Here is a 13,586-nt window from a genome sequence, read left to right as displayed (position 1 = left end):
CCACTTGCAACAAGCATAGTCGCCTTTTACGGCAAGCATGGGTTGCTGAAGACCTTTACTCTACCCGGATCTTCACGGAGTACAAAAAGTTAGAGAGTAAAAATGAAGTGTCTAAATAGTCCTCCCTGCGAAAACAGGGAACCACACAGGACACCACCCTTGTCACCGATGCGTCAAAACGGAAATGCCCCCCACAATCCATTATTGCACACAAATGCTGAGCTTATATATGTTTGAATCATGCTCGAGATAAAGAGTAGTTTCCATATGCTCAATTTAAGGTTGTCGTCTAAAAAGAGCTGCAATTTGCCAAAAGTATGCTAAGTTGCGTTACATCTATGTCACCTGGTGATACTTTTAATCAATAATTTGACTTAGGCGTGATAAAATCCTGAGATCGTTGGTTCGAATCAATACCTTAACATACATACCTATGCTCGTGGGTTTCACCAAGTGTAAATGAATTAAACTATAGCTTAAATAGTGTTCAAAACTCTGTTAAAACCGACACAGTCAGTGTGCACGGGCGGATACAACATCATGAATCCAAATTGCGTTCCTAAATTAGTAATTTGTATCGTTTCTTTTTGTTGAAATCAGTAGACCATCCAGTTACATCTTTGTATGCGTGAACATTACGATTATGCTTCAAACACACACACATGCACACACACGCACGCACGCACGCACACACGCATGCACGCACGCGCGCACGAACGCACACACACACACACACGCACACCGCATGTTGTACCATGCTAAGCATAGTTGCAAGATTATTGATGCCTCGTTGAGCAATAATCGCTCACTCAGTTAGTTGCCACACTGTTAACGGTAATATTAAGCTTTTATGTATGCATGTTTCCACAGTTCACCCTTATCGTGTATAACGTTGTCAACGTATTGATACGATAAGTGACTGGGAAGAATATCAGCATAACACCTCAGACCTGAGTTCATGCGCAAATCACAAAGTATTGTGTTGTTTTCCTTGTGTTAAAGCATTTATCAAGCCATTGACAATGCCATCTATGTCAACTAGTAAAACTTTGAAGCAATGTGTTGACTTCGGACTATGAACAACATAACTGTAATTCATGCCTGGTTAGATACATTGTTACTTGTTACATTGTTATTTCCCGATTGATGTCTGTTGCAATTTACCGTATAACAGCTCTATGACGGCGACCTGTATATTATCGAGTCCGGACTAGACCAACCAGGGATTGTTGTGAGGAGTGAGAGTCACGCCATCTGGAACGATGACATTCAATCAATCAAGAAACCGAATCGGACTACCTATTCCACAAGTTGTTATGGACCAATTCTAACCTGGAATCCCTATGGGGTTGATCAGTATTTACAATCCTACTGTGCACAAATAGGGTTAAGTACGGTAGTAAAGACACATACCCACCTCTCAGATGTGTTTTCTTTTTACCTGTGTAGGGACCACACCAATATCTTCATACGAATAGTGTGTTCAAGCCATACATCACCTATCACAACGTACCGAATGATTGTGGTCTGTACAAGAGGATTTATCAGATCTTGAAAAACTCAAGATTGAAGTGAGGATCTTTTGCAGTGAGTCCTAATTTATTAATGTTTAAAATGAATCATGGTTATATTCTGAACGCGATATTGTGGCAAGCTGTCATCAAGGGTTCTTTCGGGGTTGTTTTATTCTCACTCTGTTCGCTCCCCATGGAAATTCCAAGCAATAGGTCTTTAGTATTTCATGCTTAGTGTAACCACTGACTGAACTATAGATATGCTGAGTTATACTTGGATGGCGCGGGTCATTGATTATGGTAACAACCCTGTTTTTTTCTTGTCTTGACTCAATTATTTTCAGGCTTCCGTGGTATGAATGTACTACTCATGGCATTATTCTGTCATATGATAAAATTCACTGATGACATATCTCCTTGTCTATCCATCACGTTTCGAAGTGTTGCAGCCATTTAACAGAGGTATTAAGTTGTTTAGCCAATGCCCTGGTCCTGGATTTCATTTTCCATAAGGTTAACGTAAATACCTAAAACAGTATTAGCAGACATGCAAAAACGGAAACAGTCTCATCACGTTTCCGAAACCTACCATCACTTTTGGTACATACTCTTTAAACATTAAGACACCCATCAGTAGTACAGACGATGGGGGTACGGTGACACCCCACTCTGACCAGTTCCAGGCCCTGAAAATGCTTCCATGGAGGCATGAAGTTTTATCAATTATGCGATGACGAATATTGGATCGTCATGTTTCAAGATGCCGCCCAATATCGAGGAAACCAATGACCTAAATTGTTATGAAAATATTCTCTATTATTTATTTTTTTCTCATACGCATACCATTATTTCGAATATATTTATATTCAACATTTCTACTAAGTTCTTAGTTCCTTTCACTAGAACACTAGACTGTATACTCTTCTTCATAACTGGAAAGAAACAATTGATAACCATACTTGGATGCCTTGACATCCATGATAAGATATATGCCTTGTGGTAATTCTCGCCTTTTGATAATTTTGCCACGGTGTATAAATGCTTCGATACCCTTGTCCAATTCTTCTTTTGTTGGCTTGTAATCATCGTCCGTTGTTACACAATTATGTGAACACTTTTCCAACTGGAAATGTTTCATTGTTTTAAAGGAACATCAATATTAATTAATAATGGATAAAATTTACTACAGCCCGTGAGGATATTGGAAAGGTAAAGGAGCAATACAAAAACTAGCTGCAGCGGCTAAGGTATCTAATGATGTTGCCAAGGACTGGTTAAAAAAACAAGCAATATGGCACATATACCCGCCGGCCCCGTGTGATATATATTGTGGAAAAAGTTTGATGTTTCCATAACTAATGAAGTTCATCAGGTTTCTTCTGCATGACAAGGTAAGACGCAAAACAAATACATATGCTTTAACTGTAGTAGATGTAGCTAGTCAGTACAAAGAGGCTAAACCATTTACTGGTTCGGCCCATGACAATTATTGGAGGGATTCAAAATTAGGAGGTCAACGTCACCACCGCCGTCTGGGCATATGACTCTAAGCAAGTTTATAGATTGATACATATATAGTGGACAATTAGAATAAATTTATTTTATAATACCAAAAGTTTGTGCGAAATAGTGTATGCACAGGGCATGACATGACCAGCCGATTGATAGAATCGGGCCCATTCTACCGCCCGTCTAGGCAAAGTTAGGGTCGAAGTGGTGTGTTAGACTAAGGAACACTATTGCCGGCTCCGGCGCCCTCCACCATCAGACTCCCTTCCTCATCCGACTCAGGGTCGCAGCCCAGGGAAACAGGCTTCCCAATTCGATCGCCTCTTACGACCAGCAATGGGGTGCTTGGAACACATTCTACCCTGGGTCCCCACGGGGGGAATGTAGTGTGAAGGGATGTGTCTGTATCAGGTGAAAGGATTACCTGGTATGCATTTGTTTGGTAGTGGTGCATGTGATGTATTGTCTAGTTTATGTATCAGCAATAAAAGGTGAGTTAAATATGGGGTTAATGAGGTGTTTCTGTTAAAAACATCAGTGTTGATTTATTAATGTTGTATAATTTAGTTGAGATTGTTTGATATATAGGGATCTGTTGTGCCCCGGCCAAGTAATTGAGGCTGATTTGTCGTCTACGGAGAAGGATGGATGGGTGGTTGCCTGATACCATTAAGAAGATAGTGAGGGAGGTACCAAGTCTGGTCCCCATAGCTATTTCTGAGGCATTAAATTAGATGGAGTTAAGTTTATTGTTATTAGCAATAGATATGGAGCTTAATACCACAGCCGTATAGTCAAGCTAAGTGTATAAGTGGATAAGTGTATTGTATATATTTAGAAGTGTTTGTTTATGGGCTCCACAGTCAGAGCTGCTGATGTCTCTCATGAGATTTAGATCTTTTTGGCAAGAGTTGACCAAATTAGAAATGTGGGTTGATCATTCCCGAATTGTGACGTCAGCAACCGATCCCTAGCGGCCTTCGCCCAACCTTCCAGACCATGACGTCTATGGAATCACTTCCGGTTCTGATGACGTCACTTCTTATTACACAGTCACTTCCGAGGACCTTGACGTCATTCCCGTGACTTATTGTCATGTGCCGCTAACCTATGTCCTGTCCTACACCTAGTAGACAATATGGTACAAAAGGTTTTATTTAACCTGCCTTCCAAGGCTGTCGCTGTGGAAAGCACCTCAACCAGACCCCCCTTTTCCCAGGCAAGGTTGAGGGAGCTCCTAGGTGATGTTCGACAGGGCAGCTACCACCCGACCGAGGCTGTACTGAGATATCCTGTAAATCCGTCCTGTTGTATGTGACTAGGATAAAACATGGTAAACGAATTGTGAGTGGGCCACTGACAACTGAAGATGACTTGTTCTACTGAGACAGCTTTCCATGAAGCAAGGGTGGTAAACTACACCCTGATGTCATGAGCAGTGAAAGTACCCAACACGGCAGTTGCCAATTCCATATGTCTGTATATCTCGGAGATTGCAACTTTGAGCCATCCCATGACTTCTCTTTGGTAATAAGAAAACTTGGAGAGCCCGATTAGACAAAAATGCCGATTCGGTGCTTCCTTCAGCAAGTGGTGGCAAGTCAATGCTACGCTTGGCAGTGAAGGACATCGTGGACAGCCTGCTCGAGGCAGATAAGGGCATTACGACCGCAATCACAAGTGGGTTCAACGACAACACTGTCTGTTTGGAGTAAGATGTGAGCAGCTCCTTATAAACCTACTCACTGAAAAAGACTCCTGGCTTTGCCCAATCTCATTAAAATCAGACCTTAGTTCTCGCTACCGTTAAACAAAGATCTGAAGACATTACATTAGGGGTCACGTCAGAACGACTTTTCATCCGACCAATCAGAGCGTCGCTTACCAGATCATGAAAGTGACAGTCGGAATGTGATTTCTAATCATACAACCTCGACAATCTAGACCATCTCTTAGCCATTCCGGGATGTTTTTTTGTTCAGGTTTTAAATTTGTAATCGAGAATTTGTCAAAATATGTTTCGAAGCGTAGTCGCCAATTTGAAATTAGTGCCGTAAAGCACGAGAAAGCTGCCTTCTGATTGGTCATTCCGTTCGTCAGTCAAAGTTCGCGCAAGATCGGTCTGACGTGACCAGTAATGGGATGTCCTCAGATCTTTGTTTAGCGGTAACGAGAACTAAGATCTGATTTTAATGAGATTGGTCTTTGCCAGATTGTCAGAAACAAGAACAAAATGTAGGAACTCCTCTGGAAACTGTGATTGAACGGAGACTGGCAGCTGACTCCCACAGGTCACCAAACGAGGAGCCTGATCGTCAATGGCTGTCAGGCCTGATAAAATCTGATGAGGCAAGAGTAAATGAAAATCAGTTTACTATGGCCTTCACTATAATAATGACAATACTTCTCAGTTGTATTTGATGATTAGGCATTTAGGCAAATATTAGACCGCTAAATAAATTTCATGTACAGAAGTGAGTGAAATAGCTGTGACAGCAGGCTACATGATCTAAAGGTTAACACTTGAAAGCAATCATGTGCCAACCGTCACAACTTACATCTACAAATTCAAATTTTGATGCTTGGAAGTCAAACACTTTGTAGCAATTAAATTACTGATCCTGACAGATGTTAACTGACATAAGTCTCCTGGACTGCTGTATCCACAAACCCTGGTCATACGGTAAAAGTTGTCACTTTTTCCTTTACCGAAAATTATGTTTTTTCCCTGTCCACTGTGGAATAGTTACATAGAAATATTCATAACTGCTTAAATTTCTTCCGTTTTGCAGATACCTGGTTGGAGTTGATATCAGCTGCCTTCTGCCAAAACAACGAAAAGGAACAGGTTGAAACAACATCAACAACATCGTCAAACCAACGAAGGACAGGATATCATGAGCAGGGGCCATGTAGAGCTCACGGCAACACCTCCGGCCTAATTCAACAATCAGTTAATTCCAATGTCACAATGTCAGAAGTAAAACATTGAATTCTAGAACAATAATCATAGCGAACATCACTATGCAATGAACCATTAAATTGCCAACATATCTCAACTGTAACCTGGAGGCTATTTAAACCTATCAGTGTACCACTTATAATCAAACTAATTGCCAAACCTTATCCAAACAAAGGAGTATTACTAAATGCAGGTTCAATATTATTCAAATATCACCCAAATATTATATATCTTTGTGTGAACAAGTGCAAAGAATGATAGTAAACGTGAAATCTCATCTAAGTTTGAACAATAAGAGTTGAATGGTTGTGTTTAATTCAAACTGAATAAATTGTATTCCTCTATTTAATATTGTATCCCTATCGATATTGCTCAGCAGGGAATCCCTTTTGGTAGTATTCAGATTATCGCTATTGGTAGCATTCAGCTATTGTTTCACCATTGGTAGCGTTCAGCTAATATTCCCCTGTTGGTAGCGTTCAGCTAATATTTCCCTATTGGTAGCGTTAAGTGAAAATTCCCCTATTGGTAGCGTTCGGCTAATATTCCCGTTCGTAGCGTTCAGTTAATATTCCCCTGTTGGTAGCGGTTCAGCTAATATTCCCCTGTTGGTAGCGTTCAACTAATATTTCCCTATTGGTAGCATTCAGCTATTGTTTCACCATTGGTAGCATTCAGCTAATATTCCCCTGTAAGTAGCGTTCAGTGAAAATTCCCCTACTGGTAGCGTTCAGCTAATATACCCGTTGGTAGCGTTCGGTTAATATTCCTCTATTGGTAGCGTTCAGCTAATATAGCTTAATTGGTAACATTCAGCTAATATTCCTCTATTGGTAGCGTTCAGCTGATATTCCTCTATTGGTAACGTTCAGCTAATATTCCACTATTGGTAGCGTTCAGCTGATATTCCTTTATTGGTAACATTCAGCTAATATTCCACTATTGGTAGCGTTCAGCTAATATTCCTTTATTGGTAACATTCAGCTAATATTCCACTATTGGTAGCGTTCAGCTGATATTCCTCTATTGGTAACATTCAGCTAATATTCCCCTACTGTTTGTGTTCAGGTAATGTTCCCCTATTAGTTGTGTTCAGTAAGTAATCCCCTTCAGGAAACGTTCAGCTAATATTCCTCTCACTGGTACATTTCAGATTATATTCCACTAATTGGTAGCGTTCAGCTGTTCTCCTGTTCGTAGTGTTCAGCTAATGTCCCCCTGTTGCTAGGTAGTGTCTCCTACTGGTAGTGTTCCTCATTTACCATGTTCAACTGTGTTTTCAAACCTAGGCTCCGGACCAAAGCTTTGATAGTGTCAGCCATTTTGGGGTGTCTTGTGTTTGTATGGGTAAAAAACAACTACAGCGATGAAGAAGTGCTCAAATGGATAACGGTGTCAGACAACAAACTTAAGGATCCATTGCTCAATCGCCACCAGTTCTCCTACTCACTAAACACAGACATCTGCCAGTCAAGAAAAGCAGACATAGTTGTTATTGTCCACACAGCCGTACATAATTCGCTTCGCAGAATGAAGTCACGTGATACATGGGCAGGCATCGTCCAGATAGACCAACATTCCATAGTGACTATCTTCATGATAGGGCAAACCATGGACTATTCTATGCAACGACTGTTAGTACAGGAGTCCCGATACCACAATGATATTGTACAGGGTAATTTTCTAGACTCTTACAGAAATTTGACATATAAGCACATCATGGCATTAGGCTGGGTTAATACCCATTGCCCAGATGCTAAATTAATTGTGAAAGTAGACGATGATGTGTTGGTGAATTTATTCAATTTAGCCACATATATTTACAAATATGGATTCCAGAACGACTTTCTGTATTGTCTGTCATACACTTTTTCCTTTCCGAAAAGAATCCCCGGTAGCAAGTGGTACGTTGGATACAACGATTACCCGTTCATGATGTACCCTGTGTTTTGTTCAGGCGCAGCATACCTTATCTCGCCCAATGCAGCTATGAAGTTATTCCAAGCATCAAGTGATATCCGATTCTTTTGGATAGATGATTTATATGTGACTGGATTTCTGGTGTTGAAAGTGGGCCTACGACACAAGCAGATGATCCCCGGCCATGATTTTGTGAACACGTCAACACTGACAAAGGACTCCATGTTTCTGGATGCTCAGTATGTCTGGTATTCTCAGTGGGACTACATCATCAAGTCTGTTCCATTCCCTTACAAAGCAGCATATGGAGTTTTAGACGGAACAACACAGGGGACAACACATCTCCAGTGAGATTTCCACAATGATGATATTGATATTTTCACGTTGGATGTTTCCACTACCTTAACTGTTGTTTAGTTTCTGTCAGATAGTGGTGAGCCCAACGCTCATCCACAAAGGCTTTTGTTTGGCCTTAGCACAACAGCAGTATTGCTTGGGCACATTAGTTACACATTAGTTAATGATATAGGTTCAAACATTCTTTTTCACATTAAACCTCATTTCCCCTCAGCTCACCTCTAATATTTATGCTCGAGACGCAGCAAGCCTGCCGAAAATGGAAGAGAGTGAGATGGGTTTAACGCCGCTTTTAACAGTATTCCAGTTATATCATGGCATGTCACCTTTATGTGGAAGGAAAGCCCGAAGTGATGCAGGTCTAGATGTTTACCACTTCGGTGAAACCCACGAGCACTGGTATGGTGCTGACAACATAAAAACATAATCGGGGCAAAACCGGGATTCGAACCCACAATCATAGGTTTCTGCCGTGACCAAGGGACGCAACCCTGCACAGCGAATCGCAGGGCCTTAGACGACTGGGCCACCCGTGCTCCCCTAGAATGAAAGAGAGGTTTGTTTGGCATATATTTTTGACTTCATGTCAAACTGTCATATAATCACCGATCTTCCCACCGAATTTATACGACTTTTGAAAATAACATTTTATTATTCTATTAATTTCTACCATCAAACTCTGGAATACTATAAAAAAAAAAAGGAAGTTAAAAATTGAAACTAATTTTTTAAAAAAACCTTACAAATTCCACACAAATTGTGTTTTTACGAGGTTTGTCAGCTAGTCATTGTTGCAGCTAAGACAATTGCTGTTTTGCATGCAAGCAGTCCGACTAAAGATAACCTGTCATGTATTGATGTTGGTTTGATTGCCATTCGCTCAATTACAAGATGTTGTTTTTGTCTACATGTACTTTAATATTTTAACATTCCTGCAAATATTAGTCCAGTAATATCACGGTGTGTCAATTTGATGTGGGAGGAAAACCCGAAGTGATGCAGGTCTCAGACGTTTACCGCTTGAGTGAAACCTGAAAACATAACAAGGTGAACCGATAATAGGTTTCTGATGTGCCTGAAGGATGCAATTTGTGGTGCCTTTAATTAGACACGTGCCTCCACCAGAGTGAGTGAGTCTGATTAATGTCAGTCATGCCAGTGAGTGCGAGTGACTGATTGTCATCACAAATTAATTAGCTTCGTTTTTAGAAAAGTTACCTGGAAGGGTTGACAGTTTATTCACTTCTTTGCTTTCTTTCTTAAATCATAATGGGGAGTTGGGTAGCTGAGTGGTTAAAGCGTTCGCTCGTCACGCCGAAGACCCTGGTTCGATTCCCGAAGCCCATTTGTGGTGTCCCCCGCCGTGATATTGCTGGTATATTGCTAAAAGCAGCGTAAAACCATACTCACTCGGTCACTCACACATAAATCATGAAATTGAGAATGGTTGAACATAGTCCTTGTTGCAATTACGGGTTATCGTTCTTTCTTCAATGAACATGACATAAGTCATAATAATCTGTAATTCCTCATAAATCATTGGTCATTTTCTAATCCCGACATATCTTTGATTCATTCAGTAACAGACCGCCTCCGTGGTCTAGTGGTAGAGCGTCCGCCCGGAGAGCGGAAGGTCCGGGGTTCGTTCCCCCGCCGCGTCATACCAAAAGATGTTTAAAGATGGTACTTGTTGTTGCCCTGTCCCGATGTCAGATTGAGTTCATCTGCGACGCTGATATCACGTTCCTGAAAACAGGTCCTAAGTTCTTTCTTTCATCCCAGCTACCCCGTGATACACCCAACATCACCCCATGTGAAAATGTGCCCATCCTTAACGCTGGAATCACACTCCACGACGCCTTTCAGGATCAGGCTGTACCCAAATGTAAGTGAGTGGGGAGTCCTGAGGAGAAAAGTTGCATAACCATATACACGTAGCTTAATAACGTCAACGGAGACAGCGTCAGCGAGCTGAGAAAGGTTGCATTACTATATACACGTGGTTTTATTAGGTGTGACTTCACACAGTAAACCTTGACTTCACATAGTGTCCCCTGACTTCACACAGTGTACGCTGACTTCACACAGTGTACCCTGACTTCACACAGTGTACCCTGACTTCACACAGTGTACCCTGACTTCCCACAGTGTACCCTGACTTCCCACAGTATACCCTGACTTCACACAGTGTACCCTGACTTCACACAGTGTACCCTGACTTCACACAGTATACCCTGACTTCACACAGTGTACCCTGACTTCACACAGTATACCTTGACTTCACACAGTGTACCCTGACTTCACATGGTGTACACTGACTTCACACAGTGTACCCTGACTTAACACAGTGTACCCTGACTTCACATAGTGTACCCTGACTTCACACAGTGTACCCTGACTTAACACAGTGTACTCTGACTTAACACAGTATACCCTGACTTCACACAGTATACCCTGACCTCACACAGTATGCCCTGACTTCACACAGTATACCCTGACTTCACACAGTATACCCTGACTTCACACAGTGTACCCTGACTTCACACAGTGTACCCTGACTTCACACAGTGTACCCTGACTTCACACAGTGTACCCTGACTTCACACAGTGTACCCTGGCTTCACATAGTGTACCCTGACTTCACACAGTGTACCCTGACTTCACACAGTGTACCCTGACTTCACACAGTGTACCCTGACTTCAAACAGTATACCCTGACTTCACACAGTGTACCCTGACTTCACATGGTGTACCCTGACTTCACACAGTGTGACCTGACCTCACACAGTGTACCCTGACTTCACATAGTATACCCTGACTTCACACAGTATACCCTGACTTCCCAGAGTATACCCTGACTTCACACAGTATACCCTGACTTCCCAGAGTATACCCTGACTTTACACAGTATACCCTGACTTAACACAGTGTACTCTGACTTAACACAGTATACCCTGACTTCACACAGTATACCCTGACTTCACACAGTATACCCTGACTTCCCAGAGTATACCCTGACTTCACACAGTATACCCTGACTTCACACAGTATACCCTGACCTCACATAGTGTACCCTGACTTCAAACAGTATACCCTGACTTCATATAGTGTACCCTGACTTCACACAGTATACCCTGACTTCACAAAGTGTACCCTGACTTAACACAGTGTACTCTGACTTAACACAGTATACCCTGACTTCACACAGTATACCCTGACTTCACACAGTATACCCTGACTTCCCAGAGTATACCCTGACTTCACACAGTATACCCTGACTTCACACAGTATACCCTGACCTCACATAGTGTACCCTGACTTCAAACAGTATACCCTGACTTCATATAGTGTACCCTGACTTCACAAAGTGTACCCTGACTTCACACAGTGTACCCTGACTTCACACAGTGTAACCTGACTTCACACAGTGTACCCTGACTTCACATAGTGTACCCTGACTTCACATAGTGTACCCTGACTTCACACAGTGTACCCTGACTTCACACAGTGTACCCTGATTTCACACAGTGTACCCTGACTTCAGACAGTATACCCTGACTTCACATAGTGTACCCTGACTTCACACAGTGTACCCTGACTTCAGACAGTGTACCCTGACTTCACATAATGTGCCTTGACTTCACATAGTGTACCCTGACTTCAGACAGTGTACCCTGACTTCACACAATGTACCCTGACTTCACACAGTGTACCCTGACTTCACATAGTGTACCCTGACTTCACATAGTGTACCCTGACTTCACACAGTGTACCCTGACTTCACACAATGTACCCTGACTTCACACACTGCACCCTGACTTCACATAGTGTACCCTGACTTCACACAGTGTACCCTGACTTCACATAGTGTACCCTGACTTCACACAGTGTACCCTGACTTCACATAGTGTACCCTGACTTCCCACACTGCACCCTGACTTCACATAGTGTACCCTGACTTCACACAATGTACCCTGACTTCCCACAGTGTACCCTGACTTCACACAATGTACCCTGACTTTACACACTGCACCCTGACTTCACATAGTGTACTCTGACTTCACACAGTGTACCCTGACTTCACACAGTGTACCCTGACTTCACATAGTGTACCCTGACTTCACAAAGTGTACCCTGACTTCACATAGTGTACCCTGACTTCACACAGTGTGCCCTGACTTCACATAGTGTACCCTGACTGTCCACAGTATACCCTGACTTCACACAGTGTACACTGACTTCACATAATGTACCCTGACTTCACACAGTGTACCCTGACTTCACACAGTGTATCCTGACTGCACACAGTGTACCCTGACTTCACACAGTGTACCCTGACTTCACACAATGTACCCTGACTTCATATAGTGTACCATGACTTTACAGAGTGTACCCTGACTTCACACATTATTCCCTGACTTCACACAGTGTACCCTGACTTCATACAGTGTACCCTGACTTCACACAGTGTACCCTGACTTCACACAGTGTACCCTGACTTCACACAGTGTAACCTGACTTCACACAGTGTACCCTGACTTTACACAGTGTACCCTGACTTTACATAGTGTACCCTGACTTCACATAGTGTACCCTGACGTCACATAGTGTTCCCTGACTTCACACGTTGTACCCTGACGTCACATAGTGTACCCTGACTTCACACGGTGTACCCGTACGTCACATAGTGTACCCTGACTTCACACAGTGTAACCTGACTTCACATAGTGTTCCTACTACATATGGTGTAACTTGACTTTATATAATGTAGCCTGATTTCATATAGTGTACCCTGACTTGATGGTATAGCCTGATCATATGTAATGTACCCTTTCTTCACACGATATACCCTAACTTCACACAGTGTAACCTGATTTCACATACTGTACCATGACTTTCACACAGTGTAGCCTGATTTTGTATACTGTACCCTGTTACGTGTCGACTTCCAAGTTGAAACCATGGGTTAACCCAGAAATCTTCACGCCGAAGAATTCAATGTGAAACCAACAAATAACAAAGAAACTTGATATAATTACACATGTAACTAATATATTTCAAAATTTACAAGGTTTACATATACAAACTACTGTTAAGTAATTACAATTGCTGTACACAATAGAGTGGCAGTAAAAACGTCAGTGGCAGCACAATTACAACGGCAGTATATAATATAATAGCAGTAGTAACAGCAATAAAGTAAATGATAATAATATTCACCTAGAAGCAGCAGTGGTCAAGCTTTCAAAATAAGCCCCGGCACAACCGCTGGTCTTGACCTTTTGTTTATTTATTGTTTTACGCCGCACTCAGCAATATTCCAG

The 13,586-nt window shown here is 42.0% G+C and overlaps 1 protein-coding gene across 1 annotated transcript; it reads left to right on the top strand.

Annotated features, from left to right (window-relative positions):
- Positions 1-7,248: 7,248 nt before the first annotated feature.
- On the top strand, positions 7,249-8,256 carry LOC139443740 (beta-1,3-galactosyltransferase 5-like). Its single transcript, XM_071224667.1, has one exon. The coding sequence runs from the start codon at positions 7,249-7,251 to the stop codon at positions 8,254-8,256; it is 1,008 nt and encodes a 335-aa protein (XP_071080768.1).
- The last annotated feature ends 5,330 nt before the right edge of the window (positions 8,257-13,586 follow it).

Source organism: Haliotis cracherodii, unplaced genomic scaffold (assembly GCF_022045235.1).
Source record: "Haliotis cracherodii isolate W230 unplaced genomic scaffold, xgHalCrac1.p SCAF_5, whole genome shotgun sequence".
Classification (NCBI taxonomy): Eukaryota; Metazoa; Mollusca; class Gastropoda; order Lepetellida; family Haliotidae; genus Haliotis; species Haliotis cracherodii.
Note: the sequence above shows the minus strand (reverse complement) of the source record. Positions and strands in the feature narration are given on the sequence as shown.